At 51.3% G+C, this 18,185-nt stretch overlaps 1 protein-coding gene across 2 annotated transcripts in view; it reads left to right on the forward strand.

The window, feature by feature from the left end:
- Nucleotides 1-18,185, forward strand: part of PTGIS (prostaglandin I2 synthase) — a 47,456-nt gene that overhangs the window by 19,932 nt on the left and 9,339 nt on the right. For both annotated transcript variants that reach the window (XM_076010883.1, XM_020281735.2), the window contains exons 5-9: nucleotides 1,665-1,816; nucleotides 6,848-7,029; nucleotides 15,154-15,322; nucleotides 16,290-16,471; nucleotides 16,917-17,068. In XM_076010883.1, coding sequence (XP_075866998.1) covers nucleotides 1,665-1,816; nucleotides 6,848-7,029; nucleotides 15,154-15,322; nucleotides 16,290-16,471; nucleotides 16,917-17,068 — 837 coding nt within the window. The remainder of the gene's footprint in view (nucleotides 1-1,664; nucleotides 1,817-6,847; nucleotides 7,030-15,153; nucleotides 15,323-16,289; nucleotides 16,472-16,916; nucleotides 17,069-18,185) is intronic.

Raw genomic sequence — 18,185 nt, forward strand, 5'->3', positions numbered from 1 at the left:
CCATCTACCTATCCATCCATCCTTCCATCCACCTATCCATCCATCCTTCCATCTACCTATCCATCCATCCTTCCATCCACCTATCCATCCACCTATCCATCCACCTATCCATCCATCCTTCCATCCACCTATCCATCCGTCCTTCCATCTACCTATCCATCCATCCTTCCATCCACCTATCCATCCGTCCTTCCATCTACCTATCCATCCATCCTTCCATCCACCTATCCATCCATCCTTCCATCCACCTATCCATCCATCCTTCCATCTACCTATCCATCCATCCTTCCATCCACCTATCCATCCATCCTTCCATCCACCTATCCATCCATCCTTCCATCTACCTATCCATCCATCCTTCCATCCACCTATCCATCCGTCCTTCCATCTACCTATCCATCCATCCTTCCATCCACCTATCCATCCGTCCTTCCATCTACCTATCCATCCATCCTTCCATCCACCTATCCATCCATCCTTCCATCCACCTATCCATCCATCCTTCCATCTACCTATCCATCCATCCTTCCATCCACCTATCCATCCATCCTTCCATCCACCTATCCATCCATCCTTCCATCCACCTATCCATCCATCCTTCCATCCACCTATCCATCCACCTATCCATCCACCTATCCATCCACCTATCCATCCATCCTTCCATCCACCTATCCATCCGTCCTTCCATCTACCTATCCATCCATCCTTCCATCCACCTATCCATCCATCCTTCCATCCACCTATCCATCCATCCTTCCATCTACCTATCCATCCATCCTTCCATCCACCTATCCATCCATCCTTCCATCCACCTATCCATCCATCCTTCCATCCACCTATCCATCCATCCTTCCATCTACCTATCCATCCATCCTTCCATCCACCTATCCATCCACCTATCCATCCACCTATCCATCCATCCTTCCATCCACCTATCCATCCGTCCTTCCATCTACCTATCCATCCATCCTTCCATCCACCTATCCATCCATCCTTCCATCCACCTATCCATCCATCCTTCCATCCACCTATCCATCCATCCTTCCATCTACCTATCCATCCATCCTTCCATCCACCTATCCATCCTTCTCCCTTCCACCCATCCCTTCATCCCCCATCCCTCCATCCATCCACCTATCCACATGTCCATCCATCCATTTCTTCGCCTGCCAATCCTTCTATCCACCTACCCATCCGTCCTTCTGCCCACCCATCCCTCCATCCCTCCATCCCTCCACCCAGTGTTTGCGGGGGGCCACAACATGCTCGATACAACTTGCTGATCACTCTACCTCAAGCCCTCCCTGGAGTCTTCCCACAGCTGCCCCTTGTCATCCTTCAGGAGCCAGCTTGAGCGAGCCCCTCCTCACCACGCGTGCGACGTTGTGCCCCCCCCAGCCTGCTGCCCAGCTCTGTGCCTGACGGTGCTGCTGGGCACCAGCTGCACGTTACTCGTTCTGCTCGTTGTTCTTGTCTGTGGTCTGTCCCCCGTGCTGAGGACAGGGAGTTTCGTCTGTTTTACTCGCCGCTGACTCCCAGTACCCGGAACGGTCCCTGGTAGGATTGGGTGCTCATTAGGTGCATGAATGAAGAGAAGCTGCCATGGGTGGGTTTGGCTGTGAGTGTCCAAGGAAGACCCCTGACATGCTGTTTGTCACCCCCAGAGCCGGCTACCTGACTCTTTATGGAATTGAGGCGTTGCCACGCACCCCTGAGAGCCAGGCCCAGGACCTTGTCCACTCAGCCGACGTCTTCCACACCTTCCGCCAGCTCGACCTGCTGCTCCCCAAACTGGCTCGTGGCTCCCTGTCAGTGGGTGAGCGCCATGGGGGTCCCAGTGGGTGGTGGGGAGGATGGAAAGACTCAGAGGGGGAGTCCAAGCTCAAGGTAAAAGATCAGAGGCAAGACAGGAGGAAGGGCATCCTAATGCCCTGGGAGGCAGTAAGATCCCCGTCACTGGGGGTATGCAAGAGCACAGTGATAGGGAGGCAGGGCTTGGACCAGAGCTTGAGTTCCTGGTAAAAATTCTGATTCAGCACATCTGGAGTGAGGTCTGAGAATCTTTGTGCATGTATGTTCCTTTTCTTGTTTTAAGATTCGAGTTGCTTTAAAAAATTTTACAAGTAGTTCATAATTGTTGTAAAAATTCAAGTCATATAGAATAGAGGAAATGATGAAAGAGTTCTCCACTTTCTCCCCATCCTCAGTCCCCCACTTCCCTTCACAGAGGTGGCCACTGTCGTTAGCCTGGAGTATATCCTGGCAGAGCTTTCTCTAAATATACACGCAAAGAATTGTGTGGTTTTTTTTATTGTTTTCTATTTTTAAGCATTTTTCTTTCTTTTTAAACTGAGGTATAATTTGTATACAGGAAAGCACACACTTCCTAAATGTGTAGCTGAGAGGTAGAGCTAAACATTTCATGCTCTTTCCACTCAATATTCACCTCAGAGATAGCCACTGTACTGATTTCTTTCACCTCTGACTAGTTTTGCCTATCCTTGTACTTCCTGTAAATGGAATCATACAGTATGTGCCCTTTTGTGTCTGGCTTCTTTTACTCAAACTTAACATCTGGGATATTTATCCAGGTTGTTATATATATCAATAGTTTATTCTTTTTCACTGCTGTATAGTATTTCACCAGAATAATATGCTACCATTTATCTATCCAGTTTGCAGTTGGTAGACATTTGAGTAGTCCCCAGTTTGGGGCTGTTATGAATTAGGTGGTTGTGAATATTCTCGAGTGTGCCTTTCAGTGTACACATGCCCTCATGTGTACACATGCCCTTTTACGTTCACGACATAGACATATCACGCTGGAAGAACTGTTCTGCCGCTTAGAGCTTCCGCTGACCTCCACATCTAGAGCATTTCCATGTCAGTTTGTACAAACCCACCTCGTTCGTTTCTGCGGCTGCAGGGGGGACCCGGTGCTAGTAAAGAGCCCCCAGCTGATCCAGTGTGCAGGGGCCATGAGCGCCACTGGGCCGCACCATCCCCTGGGCCGTGTGTGTCAAACTTCCCTAATGGGCAGAATCCTCCTGGGCTTTTGTTGATAATGCAGGCCCCCAAGCCCCATCGGGTCCATTCGGATCTAAATCTCCAAGGAAAGGCCTGGAAACAAAACAAAACAAAACAAACCCAGACATCTTTTCTAGCCTTGCATGGCTGTCCGGCTGTTCTAGTATATAGTCAACCATCTCCCTCTGGTGGATATCTATTTACTTTCTTTCTGTTTTTCTTTCTTTTCTATCTGCCTGTCTTTCTTACTTTTTTATAAAAAACATTTCATTGTACTTGTATCTGTTCTACCATCTGGTAGATTTTATTTCTCTCTGACAGCATCCTGGAAGTGGGTTTGCTGGGTCAAAGGCTATACACATTAAAATTTTTATCAGCTTCTTCTACATCACTTCTAAAACCACAGAGCAATTGCTGAGCCTGCCCAAGGGGAAGAGTCTGCCCCGCCAGATGTTATCAGTCTTTGCACTTGTTCGCCAATCAGATGGGCAGAGGCGTAACTTACGGTTTCAATTTGCGTTTTCCCACAGCCTTGCCAACGAGCAGTCATCAGCCTTCAAATCCTTGTCAATCTGATGGGCAAGACAGGGCATCTGCTCTACGCAGCCTTTCCCTGGCTTCTGTGCTGAAACATCTTTTTGTGTTTCACTAGCCATTAGCATTTCCTCCTTGGTTGCTGCCCATTCCTGTCCCTTTTTAGAAGCAACTCATCATCTTATCAGATCCTCCCGTCAGTGCTGGGTGGTCGGTAGTGCCATACCCACTTGCACATAGGAAACCGGAGCTCAGAGAGGTGAGATCACTCACTTGTAGACACACAGCTGGAAGGTGGCAGAGCCAGCAAAATGAAAGCTGGGTCTGATTGCAGAATCCTGTACGTAAAGCACCTACCACATCCTAGCACTCATGGTTTCCCCAGGAAAAAAGCAGGTTTCTCTACTGCCTCTTCCTCTATACAGATGCTCCAGGAGAGTGTGGGTGAATGCAAAGGGACGCTCCCTCATTCTGGGAGCAGCCCGGGGCTGGGTGCAGGAAGGCTGCATTTCCCCGTGTGGGCAGCAGGTGGCGATGTTGGAGGACAGTTTCTCATCTTCATGGGGCCAGAGGCGCGTGGGCAAGGCCGCGCTCAGACCTTGTGGGCGGGTAGGTGTGTGAAGCTGCGCAGCCTCTTTTGCAGAGCCTCACAAAATATAAAATGCAACTTTTGATCCTGTACTTCCACTTGTGGGAACTTACCCTGCAGAAATGATTGCACATGTACATAATGATATTCATAGTCATGCTGCTTGTCATAGCAAATGCTAGAAACAATTTCAGCGTCTACCAGTAGAGGTGGATTAAATAAATTATGCGCTCGTAGAGAGGCAAACTATGCAACCGTAAAACAGAATGGCACATACTATATAGGATGGAATCCACTATTACAAAAAAGAAGGTGCAAAGCAATATAGTATGCCACGATTAGTATATTTATTGAAACGTGGGAGTATGGGTAGATTTTTGCCTTTGGCGAGGCTGAGATGGGGTGGAGAGAACATTACTTGTGTAGTATGCCCGTTTGAACTCTTAGCGATTCCTTCTCTTTTTATTATTGTTTTTAACCATGTCCATGAATTATTCCCTCTTTCACTTTTAAAAGTATAAGCATATTTTAAAAGAGAATTGATCCTTCAGGGATCCATAGACCATTGAGTCTGGTGCTTCTCATACGGAAGGGAGTCGTGGGCAGGGGACAGTTAAATAGAGCCCCAAGCCAAGCATAGTGCTTCTTTCTGGAGCATTCATTTTAATGGATCATTTTGGGGGGCTGTTTTATTTGGATATTGTTTTGGGAGACAAGGCATTCTTATATCGAAGAATCACAGAGTCTGATGTAAAACTGTAAGGTGTTTTAAAGGTCTCGAGGGCTTGTAGGAGTTTTCAGGGAAAAACTTGAGAGGTACTCAAGCCAAGGACCTCATTTTATGGAAGGGGAGAGGGAGGCCCAGAGATGGGCAGGTCTCAGCCAAGGCCACACAGCATGAGGAGCCTGGGATTTAAACCTGCTTCTGCCATCTCCAGACCGCCAGTCACATGGACCATGGGCCTGTCAACTCTGATTCATGGCGTCACGTCATTACACTGAGGCTGAGAAATCATACCTTGTAATAGTGGCAAGAATGTAGCAAGTACTATTTACCAAACTCCTGCCAAAACCAAGGGTGTTCTGTGTTTGATCTTTTTCAATCCTCCTGCTGATCCTACGAGCTAGATTGCTCCCATTTTACAGATGGGGGAAATTGAGGCTCAGAGATTCAAAGTGATTTGCCCAAGCTCATTCTGCTAGGGAGGGCAAAGCTGGGATTTCAACGTGGGTCTGTCTGGCTTCAAACTTGATGCTCTTTATTTCACAGTTTATTATTATTTCTTCATTATAGAAGCAGTATGTGTACACATTCTCCTTGGACCAACAATTTGCTAATATTCATCAAGTTTTGTTATTTAATAATATAGCTAACGTTTATGAGGCCTGTGCCAGGCTTCCCCCACTGTAATTTAGAAGCTAACGCATTCAATCCATACATAACCCTATGTAGCGACTTCTCTTATTATCCCATTGTACAGGTGAGAAAACTGAGGTGCTGAGAGGTGAGGTGACTTGTTCAAGGTCAGGCCCTCTGCTTGAGGGTGTGGCTCTTTAACTGGGCTCCCTTGACCTTTAAGAAAAAAAATCAAATATTACGGAAAATGGAAATTCTTTTTTGACCACATTCCCTCTAAATTTATCCCTGAGGTAACCTTGCTATCAGTTCGGTTTCATCCTTCCAAACCAGTGCTGTCGTGTAGAAACAGAATGCAAACCACATATGCGGTTTTCCATTTTCTATTAGACACACTAACAAAAAGAAAAACAGAGAGGTGAAATCAGATTTAATAATGTATTTTATTTAACCCAGTATATCTAAAATATTAGCATTTTAGCATGTAACCAGTGTAAAAATTATTAGCGAGATATTGTTTGTCATGTTAAGACTTTGGAATCCAGTATATACTTTGCACTCACGTGGGCATTTGGGCCCAGCTCCCGCACTCAAAATGCTCAGTAGCCCCGTGGCTGTGGCTGCCCCGCTGGACAGAGCAGCCCCAGGCCTTTCCACACGAATCAAAACACATCGTCAGCTCACGTTCTACTGTGGGCCCAGATACACAGCCAGCCCCCATTTTCCCAGTGTGAAAGTTTTTAAAGTTTTGTCTTGTTTTGGTTTTTTGGTCGACCTCAATGTTGAAATAATTAGGGCTGGAAATGAAATATTAATAATTGCATTTCTTCTTATCGATTTTGGTGAACATCGATAGTGAACACCCCACGTTGTATAAACTGCCCATTGAGAGCTTTGGCTGCCTTCCTGTGACCACATTTCAGGAGTTGGTTTTACTCAGACCCCACCTCTGGGAGCGGGTCCAGGAGGGGGAAGGCTGCTCAGTGTCGAGTGCTCCTTCCCCTGCTACTTAAAGAAACGCCATTCAGCTAATGCATATTTATTGAGCACCTGCTATGGGCCAGGTGCCGGGAACTAGCGGTGAGTCAGACAGACGAGGCTCCCGCCTGCAGGAGACAAGGCCCCTTGCTGCTTTCTACTGGGGGTGAGACACATGACAGGTAAGTGTTTCCTGCTGGGGGCCTGTCCCTGTAGCGTCTTCCTCCCCTGCAGGACCTCCCCACCCCCATGAGTGACACTCAAAGACCCCTGGCCTCATGGGAGGTCAGGGCTGGGTGGCCCTTGGGGGGAGGGTGAATCTGTAACCTGACCCCTGCCCTCTGTGTGCTCTGTCCCTACAGGGGATAAGGACCGCGTGGGCAGCATCAAAGGTCGCCTGTGGAAGCTGCTGTCCCCAGCCAGGCTGGCCACCCGGGCCCACCGGAGCAAATGGCTGGAGAGTTACCTGCAGCACCTGGAGGAAATGGGCGTGTCAGAGGAGATGCAAGCGCGGGCCCTGGTGCTGCAGCTCTGGGCCACACAGGTGGGTGCGGGCAGAGGGTGTGGGCAGTGGGCAGTGGGTGCGAGTGGGTGTGTGCAGGTGTGGTTGTGCATATGAACGTGTGTGTGTGTGTGTCATCAGGCACATGCAGACACGTGTGGGGTGTGCATGTGCATGTAGGCATGCATTTTGAGTGTGTGCACATGCATCCAGCTCTCTTCATCACCCCTGATCTCCTTTACTGTCAAATAGCATCATGAACAGGATCATTCATTCAGCATTCTTTTTTTAATTTGGAAAAGTGACAAAAGTTTCATAAATAATTTAATGAATTCCTATATACACTTCACCTTGATTCTCCAATTTTTAACAATTTACCACATTTGCTTTCTCTCTCTCTCTTCCCTACTGGCATCATTTTATTGAAATCATTTGCAAATAAGTTGCAGACACCATGACTCTTTACCCCTAATTACTTGAGTGTGCATCTGCTCGGAGCAAGAACACCTCTTGTATGACCATAGTGCAGTAATTAAACTCAGGACGATTAGCCCAGATACACGATCAGTATCTAATAAACAGCCGTGTTCCAGTTTTGCCGCTTGTCCCAATAACACCCTTTATGGCCTGTTTTGGTCCAGCATCTAAGCCAGGGTCACACGTTGCATTTACTGTTTCCGCCTCTTTAGTTTTCTTTAATCTGGCACAGTTTCTGTGCCTTTCCTTGTTTTTCATGACCTTAACATTTTTTGAAGTGTGTGAATGAATTATTTTGAAGAATCATTTAAAAGTTCCTTTGAGGAGCTGAGTGTGGCATCATGCACCTGCAGTCCCAGCTACTCGGGAGGCTGAAGTCACTTGAGCACAGGAGTTCCAAGACCAGCCTGAGCAACGTAGTGAGACCCCATCTCTAAAAAAAAAAAAGTTCCATTGAGTACGCACCATAGACCTCAAAGATCCTGCTTTGTGTTGTTTACGTTTAAGTTGGAGGGGAGGGGAAGGGGGAGGGCAGGGGAGGGGCAGATAGTCAAGGAAACAGCACAGGTGATTTTAGATGGTGACGTGCAGGATAGAATGGGGCTATGGGTAGATCCTTCCAGAGCCAGCATGGTCAGGGAGGTCTCTCTGAGAAGATGTCCTGATCTGACCCCTGGATGACAAGAAAGCTAGATTCAGGGACTTGGGGAGATGGGGGATAGAGTATTCCAAAGAAGGGAAACAGCAAGTGCAAAGGCCCTGGGGTTGCATCACGCCAAGTGTTCGGGCAACAGCCAGGACTCAGGAGGCTGCAGCAGAGTGCGGGAGAGGGTGAGGGACCAAGGGAAGAGGCAGGAAGGTCTGGTGGGTCCTAGTGAGTGAGGATTTGCGGTTTTTCTCCAGGTCAGGTGGGAGTCCTTGCAGAGTTCTGAGCAGAGGAGAGACAGGATCTCGGGGGCAAGGGCAGAAGCAGGGGCCGCAAAGAGGAGACGCAGGTGGCAGGATCGGGTGGTGGCCGTGGAGGTAGCAGGGCGGTGGGTAGATCTTAGGGACTTTGAGAAGACAGAGCCGGTGGGTTCGGTAGTGGACCAGCTGTTGGCATGAGACACAGAGGGCAACCTTGCATGCCGCGGGTCCCCGGCCTGGTTCGTGCCCTCAGCCCTGACCCTGACCCGTGCCCCCTTCCCTGGCCCCGCTGGGCAGTGACAGTTGCACAGGCTGACGTTTCTGGTTCCTCTCCCATCGACTGGCAGCTTATTTTTAGTTTCTTCTCAGGGCCATTAACTGTCCTTGCAGGCCGAGGCTGGCAGGGCCGGGGGCTGGTTTAGTCCGCAGGTGGTCCCCATTAGTGCCTGATAACATATTTATGGGCAGAGATGGCTTGGCGCTCCAAACTGTCCCCAGAACCCCTTGCGGAAAGGACCTCTGTCAGCAGAACTGGCCGCGGCTGGGGGGCTTGAGTGACAGAAAGTCCAGGGAACAGCCTTTGGCAGGGCCAGGGGAACTGGGCGGGACTTGGGGATGGGTGTCCTGTGAGGGTGAGTCGTTGGCAGCGGCCAGAGTCCGCAAGTGGGAAACCCTGCGAGAGTCTCGAGAGCAAGGCCGTGGAGCCCCGTGACTCTGGGCACAGGTTCTCTGACTTCCCGGCCTGGATTTGAATCCTGACTTTGCCACTTCCTGGCAAGTCAGTTTCTTAACCTCTGGGGACCTCAGTTTACTCATCTGTGAAATGGAGAGGCAGCACCTTCTTCAAGGCATGGCTGTGAGGATGAAAGGATGCAATAAGTGTGAAATTCTATAACTGAGCCTGGCAGGTAGCAAGTGCTCGATACACGTACTCAACGAGTCTTTACGAGGGTCCCGTGTGCCCGGCCCATTCTAGAAGCTGTGGTTAGTGCAATGAGCAGAATAGACAAACCCCTGCCTTTAGGGAGCTGGTGCTCTGGCGGGCAAAGACAGACAACTGATAAACAAGTAAGCGTCTGAGATGTATTAGAGGTGACGAGTTCTACGGAGAACAGGTGACGCAGGGAAAGCGGATGGGGGAGGGGTGAGGAGGGGCGGCCAAGCGAGCCCTACTGAGGAGGTGACACTGGAGCAGAGACTGGGGGAGGTGAGGGAGTGAGCCCAGTGCATACACAGAACGGGGGCTTCCAGGCAGGGCCAGCAGGGACCAAGGCCCTGGGGTGGGGCCAGGCCACACGGGCCCTCCAGGCCGTGGGGAGGGCGCTGGATTTTACTTTGAGTGAGATGGCGCCTGTTGAGGGCTCTGAGCAGAGGAAAACATGGCCTGTAATGCCTTAATCATTCCGGATGGTTCTGGCTGCAGCGGGGGCTGTAGACTGTAGGGGAGGAAGCAGGGCAGGGAGGGGGCCGCTGCAACGTCCAGGCCGGAGAGGACGGGGGAAGGCCTGGTTCTTGGGAGAGGGCACCAAGGGTGACTCTGGATTTGGCCCCAACAACAGGAAGGATGGAGGAGGGGCTATGAGCTCCTGGAAAATTGTGGGAAGAGCAAGTCTGGGGGAGAAGATCGGGGTCTGGCGCTGGGTGTGCCGAGTTGGAGCTGGAGGTGGGGCACCCGGAGAACAGTCTGGAGACGGGCCTTTGGGAGTCGTCAGCGTAGAGACCCTGGACTGGAGGAGGTCCAGGTGTGAGGGTGTTGGGAGGAGGGGGCCACACCCTGCGGCTCCCCAATTATAGGGTGGGAAAGATGAGGAGCAGCCCGCAAAGGAGGCTGAGGAGGAGCCTGAGGTGGGAGGACAGCAGGAGGGAGCCCCACCCCACAGGCCGGTGCAGGAAGTGTCCTGAGAGGCAGGGGGATCGGCTGGGTCAGACAATGCTGCTGCCAAGAGGCTGAGGAATAGTAACTGTGGTTGCTACCGTCAGATCAGAGCTGATGAGTCAGGAATAAAAATTCCAAAAGATACTGAGCACTTACCATGGGCCAGGCATCCTGCTGAGCACTTTGCAAACATCATCTCCCAGGATCCTCACAGTCTAGACTGATGGAGACTTCTGGGAGGGGCGGCCCCGTGGGTTGAGATCCAGGCAGGGGAGGAGGCCGGCTCTAAGGGGAGTAGGGCTCACGGGACAGGCTTCCCTGCAGCTTGGAGCTACTGGCCCTGGTGACAGGAGAACTGAGACCCACTACTGCCAAGATGTGCCAGTCACATTTCATCCTTTTCCGCCTCCAGCCCCGATCATGTCCTCAGCCCCAGGAACTCCTGGGTGGTCCTGAGAGGTGGGGTCGGGCTGTGGGGGTCTGAGAGCCTCAATTGAGGTTGTCATCATCAAGAAGAGTCCTGGGGCACAGTGACCAGGGGGTGAAAGGCAAAAGCACAGTATTTAGAGTCGGACAGACGTGGGTGGCATTTCAGCTCTGCTACTGCTGTTGTGTGACCTCGAAAAAGTCCCTTTTCTGAGCTTCAGTTCCACCATCTGTAAAGAGGATTTTTCTTCTTCAGCAGTTCGATTCTGAAATAATTCTGCATCGTGGGAGGGTTACACAGGTAGCGCAGGGCGTCCCCAGTGCCCTGCGCTCGCCTTCCCTGGTGTCACGTGACCTCAGCGCGCTGTCAAAGCCGAGAGTCGGCCCTGGCGCCCGACTGTTAACTGAAGTCCACGCTCAGTGCGGATGTCCCCAGGGCTCCGTGGTTCCCTTTCTCTCCCAGGACGCAGTCCAGGGTATCACATTGCACCTCACATTTCTGTTTGTTTTAAGTAGATTTTATTTTTAGAGCAGTTTTAGGCTCAAAATCGAAAGGAAGGTCCTCGGATTTCCCGGGAGCCCCCCCTCCCCCTCGGCATCCCCCACCAGGATGGTGCGCTCGTTACAATTCATGGCCCACCTTAACACGCCATTTTTATACTTGGGGTGCTTTTTTTATTTTCTTGAAATTTTTTTTTTTTTTTTTTTTTTTTTTGAGACAGAGTCTCACTTTGTTGCCCAGGCTAGAGTGAGTGCTGTGGCGTCAGCCTGGCTCACAGCAACCTCAATCTCCGGGGCTCAGCGATCCTACTGCCTCAGCCTCCCGAGTAGCTGGGACTACAGGCACGCGCCACCATGCCCGGCTAATTTTTTGTATATATATTTTTAGTTGGTCAATTAATTTATTTCTATTTTTGGTAGAGACGGGGTCTCGCTCAGGCTGGTTTCGAACTCCTGACCTTGAGCAATCCGCGCGCCTCGGCCTCCCAAAGTGCTAGGATTACAGGCGTGAGCCGCCACGCCCGGCCTCTTGAAATTTTTTTAATCACAAAATTAAAAGATGCATGATCCGTGACCGCCCCCCCCACTCTCCTTTCTTCTGTGCTGGCTCCCTGAAATCGAGTGGGCGAGGTCTTCCCTTTCCTGTGCATTCTAGAACACGTCCCAAGCCCGATTCTCTGTGGCCCAGCCCGGTCCCATGTCCCCTCTGAGGGGACCGCAGCCCACACCGGGGTCCGGAGCAGATGCTCAGCCCGGACCATGCGCACTGACCCAGAGCGAGGTGGAGGTCGCTCTCGAAGGGGAGTGGGTGCTGCCACCCAGGGGCGGCAATGCCAGGCAGGTGGGGGCAGCAGGTGCCTGCACTGCCCCGGAGGGACCGTGTGGGCCAGAGGTGACAAGACGGTGCCCATGAATACTAAGTGTGTGGGCCGCAGTAGCAGGGACTGAGGCTAGATGGGACATGCCTTCCTGAGCCAACCGAGGCAGGGCCCCCCGGGAGAAAGCTCAACTCCCAGGCTGGGGCGGGATTCAGGATCTTAAGGTCATGTGGGCACATGTGCACACGCACACTCACACACATCTGTGCTGTTGTGGGACAGTGGTCTTGGTCACCTCCCTAACTTGCAACAGGTTTTTCCTGCAAGCAAGGGTAACCCAGTGCCCGTGTGCTTGACTCCCGCTTGGCAATTAACAAGCAGTGGCCCCGTCTGACCACCAGGGCAAGATAAAGCGGCCTTGGCACTGAGCTAACCCAGTGCTGAATTATTTATTGCCCATGTCCCCCAGGCTGTTTAAGTGATGGACGGCAAGCGACCTTGCTGTCTCAGCCCGACCCGAGGGCCGGAGGGCCTGAGCCTTGCCTGTTCTCACACCCGGGGAGGAGCCGGGGAGAGAGGGTAACCATTTCTGGGCACCTGCGCTGGTCTCAGTGGACCCTTGCGGCCAGCCCGGGGGTGTGCTCTGTTATCCCCGTTTTACCGAGGACGGTCCTGAGACCCAGAGGGGACAGGGGCTTGTCCACAGTTGCAGAAAGTGGGGAGGTGAGATCTGAGCCAGCTCTGCCTGGTCTCTCAGCCCAGGGCTCTTCCAGCCCTCCTCCCGCTGTCTTGGAGCCCCACCCCGACCCAAAGGGACATAGATGTTCCTTTGGCAAATATCAGTGCCGGGCAGTGGGTAGCAGCCAAGGAGCACTTGGTTTTCCTTCTCGGTAAAAGGCCGGATGACGGCCGGCTTGCTGGAAACGCTGAGCACGAGAGTGTGGCGCCTCCTTGAAGCCGAATTCACGGGCCTGAAGCAAAAGCAGACAGCTCCGTCTCGCCCTCCTTGCTGCTCTGGTGCCTTTCTTTGTAGCCTTTCCCTGCATGTTTTTCTTCATGTAGTCCCTTTAACTCAGCCTTCAGCTTGCCTTAGTATTGTATCATGAGCATTTCCCACGTCCCTGGAGGTCACTATAGAAATCATTCAGATCCCTTCGATTTCACTTAAAATTAGTGTATCCATTAACAAATTCAAGCAGTTTAAAAGGGTCCATGCAAGGAAAACCAGTCTCCCACTCCCCGTCCTCCGGTCCTCCCGGCTTCTGTTCCAGCAGGGACCGGGTGCCTCTTAGAGATGGTCTGTGCTTCTCCGTGTTGCTCCTCGCACATGGACACGGGGCAGCGCCGAGCCCGTCCCGCGCCTTGCTGTTTGCACGCGCCCCTGCTCTTGGCTGTGGTCCCCTGTCGATGCGCACGGAGCCGGCTTCTCTGTAAGGACTTCCCGTGTCATCGTCCTGTGGATGGGCCATCACGTGTCTCGTTGGTTTCCTAGTGATAGACACGGAGGCTGTTTCCAGTGTTTTGCTGTTAAGTCAGCACTGCAGTAAATGTCCTCCTCCTGCATGTCCTCTTGCGCATGTGCAGTTATGTCTGCAGTGGATCATGTTTACCCATGGCTGGACAAACATGGTATTTAATGGCGATTTAATATTCCATTATGATGATTGAATGGGACATTTATGGGAGACAAAAATCTTCCCCCAAATCAATTTAGTTGCTATTCCATGCATGTCTGGATCCCTACAATGGGCCCTCTGAACATTTCAGCCACATGCTGAACAGCTGAGACACAAATGTATATGAACATTTTCAGCCAAGGCTGAAGGCTTAGGGCAAGAAATTCTATCCATTTTCCTAATTGTTTAGCTATTGGGAAGTTTTAAATAATTTTGGTTCAGGCGAGGCACTGTGGCTCACACCTATCATCACAGCGCTTTGGGAGGCTTATGTAGGAGGATGGTTTGAAGCCAGGAGTTTGAGACTAGCCTGAGAAACGTAGCGAGACCCTGTCTCTACCAAAAAATTAGCCAGGCATGGTGGCACATGTCTGTAGTCCCAGCTACTCAGAAGGCTGAGGCAGGAGGATCACTCAAGCCCAGGAGTTCAAGGCTGCAGTGAAGTATGATTGCACCACTGCACTCCAGCATGGACAATGGAATGAGACCCTGTCTCCAAAAACAAAAATTTGTTAAAGAAATTAATGGCTCTCACAGTCATCATTGAATTATTGCCATGTACTTTATCGTACATGTATATACTGTGTACTTTAAACGTGTACATATTGTTATGTTGTTTATATGTACAAAACACACACATTTATTCTTCAAGTGAGGATAGAATTTTAATCTATAAAGTATGTAATGAAATACTGCATCCCAAACTACAATGAGAATGATTATATTTGGAAGCAAATCTTTAGCTATTGTACCAATTAGCTATTGTTGTGTAACAAACATCCACATAAATTCAGTGGCAGGGAACATTTATTTAACTCAGGTCTGTTTGGGTCTGGCTATCTAATTGGGGCTCAGCAGCATGGTTCAGGTCTGCTCCATGAGTCTCTCATCCTCCTTGTGGGACCACTGGGCTCGCTGGGCAAGTGGAAACCCACAGGGTTTCTTAAGGCCTATGCTTAGAACTGTTGTCCTGTCAATTTCACCTCATTCTATTGGCCAGTGCAAGTCCGTGGCTGAGCCCAAGTTCAAGGGGCAAGGGAAATGCACACTGCCTCTTTAGTGTGAAGAAATGCAAAGTCACATGGTAGGAGCGTGGATATAGGGAATAGTGAAGACTCAGGCCAGTGGTGCAGGGCAGGCACCCTCAGATGTTAGCAGTAGTCTTAATTGGCACACCCTGTTCTTGTTACTGACAATTTTTTGCTGATCAGCTATGATGATTATCTGTGTGACCTCAGATCCGTGACTTTGCTCATGGTCAGAGATGCCAGGAGTGGCCTCGATGTAGGTACTGGGCCAGGCCAAAGCCACAGGGCAGGTTTGGCCAAGTCCTGAGGCTAAAGATAGACACGGTCATGCCGGATGCTTGGCAGGGGAGCGGGCCCAGGCCCGCTGGCTTCTGCGCCTGGACCAGGGCTGTGTCTGTGGCGTAGACCAGTCAGCTCTGCCCTCTTGGTGCTGTAACAGGGGCTTCTTCTCATTGCAGGGGAATATGGGTCCCACTGCCTTCTGGCTCCTGCTCTTCCTTCTCAAGAATCCGGAGGCCCTGGCCGCCGTGCGCGGAGAGCTCGAGCAGGTCCTCCGGCAGGCGGATCAGCCTGTCTCGCAGATGACCACCCTCCCGCAGAAGGCTCTGGACAGCATGCCTGTGCTCGGTGAGATGCCAGACCCTCCAAGATAGCCTCTGAGACCGGGCCATCATGGGCTCCCCCAACCCACCCCCCGAACTTGGGCTCCTGTCCTCCAGGGCCCGTCAGCGTCCTCTGACCTAGGGTTTCCCCGAGCCTCCCATCTTTGTAACCCCAGTCTCAGCTGCCCAAGACTCATGGTCTCAGTAGGAGATTTTTGGTAGCAAGTGACAGAAAAACCTAACTTAAATTGGCTAAAGTGGAAATTGGTTTTTATTTGGGACAGGTAACTGAACAGTCAGTCCAGAGGGACTGGTTTCAGGCACAGGTGGATCAGGCGCTTTAACGATGTCATCAAGACTACTCAGTCCCTCTCCATCTTTCATCCCCATTTCCCACTGGCTTGGCTCCAGTCTCAGGCTGGCAAGATGGCTGCCAGCAGCTCAAGCCCAGCTTGCTCTTGGCTCTGTGAGGCTGTGCCTCTTTTACAGCATTCCCACCAATAGTCCCAAGACTGTATCTCATTGGCTCTCTTTGTGTCATGTGCCCATCCTGAACCAATCACAGTCTCAGAGAGATGCTCTGATTGGCCAGTTACAGCCCAATCCCAGGAGTTGAGTGTAGAATCAACAGCCCAACCCCTGAGAGTGGGAGTGGGTGGACCCTAGAGGAAAACCTGGGGAATATGTGCTGGGTAGGTGGAAACGGATATTGATGGTGCCACTCTCTCCCCAGCCTTATGATGTTTGTGTAGCTCCCACCTTCCCTCACAGCTTCCCTTGGAGTCACACCCAGATCCCCTCACATTCAAGGATCTCTGAGGGATGACAGAGATCACATTTATCATCTGGCCTTTTTCACCTTGCTGTGTGACTGTGGGCAAGGCATGCACCCTCTCTGAGCCTCTTCATCTTCCTCTGTACAATGAGAGCCGGGGGCATTTGAGTGGGCGAGGGGACAGCCTGCTGACCCTTCCTGCACCCTCCCCCTGCAGACAGCGTGCTGAGTGAGAGTCTCAGGCTCACGGCCGCACCCTTCATCACCCGCGAGGTTGTGGCGGACCTGGCCATGCCCATGGCAGACGGGCGAGAATTCAACCTGCGACGTGGCGACCGCCTCCTCGTCTTCCCTTTCCTGAGTCCCCAGAAAGACCCAGAAATCCACACAGACCCGGAGGTAAATGGCAGGGGCGCCTGGTCATGCAGGGGACCGTAGGGGAAAACAGGGTGAGGGGAGGCAGAGCCAGGCGGTGTTCCCTGTTCCCTGTTTTCCTAACAGGCCACAGACCCATACCGGGGTGCGCCCCAGAGGTTGGGAACCTCAGCTTTCAGCTGTTCTGAGCCTTTACAGACATACACACAACACGTACGCGCATGGATAGATCATACAGTACATGCTGTCCCGAAACTGGCTTTTTCACTCAACAGCCAGCTGCAGATTCCTTCCACGTCAGCACACACAAACCTTTTGCGATAATTTTTTAGCCAGTCCTCCATCAGTTGACCTTTACACTGTTTCCAGTTTTTCTCCTCCTGTTAACACGGCTGTGGTGAACGGCATTCTTCTCGGTGCAGGCTTGTCGTGGGGGTGGGGTCAGAAATGGGCCTTCTTCCTACTTCAGGTGTTTAAATACGACCGGTTCCTGAACCCTGACGGATCGGAGAAGAAAGACTTTTACAAGGATGGCAAGCGGCTGAAGCATTACAACATGCCTTGGGGGGCCGGGCACAATCAGTGCCTGGGGAGGACTTATGCCACCAACAGCATCAAACAGTGAGTGGGCCGGGCACGGTGGGCGGGGGGGCTGCCCTTCTCTCCGGAGCCTGAGGGGCTCGGCCAGGAGCATGGTTCAGGGCAGAGGCCGTAAACGGACAGTACATGAGCTGTCTCCTCCCCACAATTCTGTTTATTCGTGTGTCTTTTTAATGTGCGCTAACCTTTAAGGATCAGAAGAACGCACGTAAAAAGTCAGATTTCTGATGTCTTTTGAGATGATCGGGTCTGGCAGCAGGCTCTTCCCTCTGAGACTGGTGTCGGGTGCCACGCGCTGGACATTCCGTCCAGCGACCGTAGCTGCCCGTCTGCAGCTGCTGTGGCATGTTCAGAGCCTCGCGGCGGGAACTGGCTGAACCTCACTGTTCCCGGTCAGCTGCTGTGACGCCGGCGGGGGCCAAGAGCCTCACACGTTCTCTCCCTGGACCCCAGAGCCGCGGCCCCCAGGATTACAAACGGATTGGATCAGGGGTTAGGACATCTGCCCAGTCCGCTGTCTAGCCTGTATGTGATCATAAACCGAGTGACCTTTGGAATGTCTCTTTCCTCAACTGTAAAATGGGGGTTCTGATTATAAGCACATCCCAGGGGTGTCAGGATAAAGGAGTTGGATCCTTCTAAGTTCTTAACCCACTGCCTGGCTCATTGTAGGCACTTGATAAATGTTAATTATTATCATAATTACTAATATCATCATTAATGTGCAGATATTATAATGATGTCATTGTTACAGCGCTAAGTGAATGGGCACATTGCACTAACCTTTTGGCCTTAGTTTTCCCAACAACTGCAGTTCCGACCTCATCGAGTTTCTGAACAGATAAAAAGAGATAGTGGACGCTGAGCGCTTAGCAGGTGTCTGGCACATAGTGTTTCAATAAATTAGCTAATTTGTTGTTATTTTTATCTCACTTAATTGTCATGGCAACCCTGGCAGGTAGTTATCAGTCTCAAACTGAGTCTATCCGTGTGAGGTATCTACATAATAATAATAACTAATAACAGATAAAAAACGGAGTCTAGACAAGTCGAATCACGTGCACGCCACGCTCCTCGGAAGCAGAGACGCCGGGATTCCGAGGCAGGTGCAGGCGCAGAACCCTCCCACCCCCAGGAA

The sequence above is a fragment of the Microcebus murinus genome, chromosome 16 (assembly GCF_040939455.1).
Source record: "Microcebus murinus isolate Inina chromosome 16, M.murinus_Inina_mat1.0, whole genome shotgun sequence".
Taxonomy (NCBI): domain Eukaryota; kingdom Metazoa; phylum Chordata; class Mammalia; order Primates; family Cheirogaleidae; genus Microcebus; species Microcebus murinus.